Source organism: Merops nubicus, unplaced genomic scaffold (genome assembly GCF_000691845.1).
Source record: "Merops nubicus isolate BGI_N331 unplaced genomic scaffold, ASM69184v1 scaffold11846, whole genome shotgun sequence".
NCBI classification, from domain to species: domain Eukaryota; kingdom Metazoa; phylum Chordata; class Aves; order Coraciiformes; family Meropidae; genus Merops; species Merops nubicus.
In genome coordinates this window covers 1,619-2,540 of record NW_008612981.1, presented here as the reverse complement: position 1 = coordinate 2,540, position 922 = coordinate 1,619, and the positions used below count along the sequence as shown (strand labels likewise).

The 922-nt window shown below is 61.0% G+C and overlaps 1 protein-coding gene across 1 annotated transcript in view; it reads left to right on the top strand.

Moving 5' to 3' along the window:
- LOC103774342 (manganese-transporting ATPase 13A1-like) overlaps positions 1–922 on the top strand; it is a gene marked incomplete at both ends in the record, with an annotated part of 3,311 nt that overhangs the window by 852 nt on the left and 1,537 nt on the right. The window contains one exon of the mRNA XM_008941741.1: positions 716–863. Coding sequence (XP_008939989.1) covers positions 716–863 — 148 coding nt within the window. The remainder of the gene's footprint in view (positions 1–715; positions 864–922) is intronic.

The window sequence follows — 922 nt, the reverse complement described above, 5'->3', positions numbered from 1 at the left end:
TGGTCCTGCTGGGTCAGGGTGGGGGCATTAACAAGGTGCCTCTGCCCCCCAAAATGTTGTTTGAGTCCATGGACGGTCCCCTCTGCTTGGAGGAGGTTGGTGATTTTGTTCCCCCGGGCTCAGGAGGCTCCTCGGGTCAGTGCTTGGGTGAGGGACCATCAGAAAGTGTGGTTGGAACGTCCAGGGAGGTTCTCCTGCCCCTCTGCTCTGCCCCAGGGAGGGCACAGCTGGAGAGCTGGGGCCAGTTCTGGGCTCCCCAGTTCCAGGGAGACAAGGAGCTGCTGGAGATGAAGGTGCTGAGGGGGCTGGAGCATCTCTGGGGGATGTTCAGCTGGAGAGGAGAAGCCTCAGAGGGGATCTGAGCAAGAGCTAAAGGGTCCCTGGGGGGCAAGTTGGGGCCAGACTCTGTCAGTGGTGCCCAGCGACAGGACAAGGGGCAACGGGCACCAACTGGATGTGCCACCGGAGCAGGAGGAGAAACTTCTTTGGGGTGAGGGTGCAGAGCCTGGAGCAGCTGCCCAGAGAGGCTGTGGAGAGACCCCAAACCCTCCTGGCTGTGACCCTGGGCACCCTGCTGGAGCAGGGGGGTTGGAGATGATCCCCAGAGGTCCTTTCCAGCCCCACCACGCTGGGATTCTGTGACATTTTAGCTGGATCCTGCTACCTGCAGATGATCCAAACCCTCTAGAATTCAACCCCTCTTCTTTTTTCCTCCCCCAGCCTTTGAAGACCCTTTCCAAGGAGCGTCCTCTGCCCAACATCTTCAACCTCTACACGGTGCTGACGGTTCTGCTGCAGTTCCTGGTGCATTTCCTCAGCCTGGTCTTCCTGTACCGCGGGGCCCAGGCTCGCAGCGAGCCCAGGTGAGTGGCCCAGGTGAGGACACCCTCCAGCACCACCTCCCCTCCACCCTCTGCCCAGC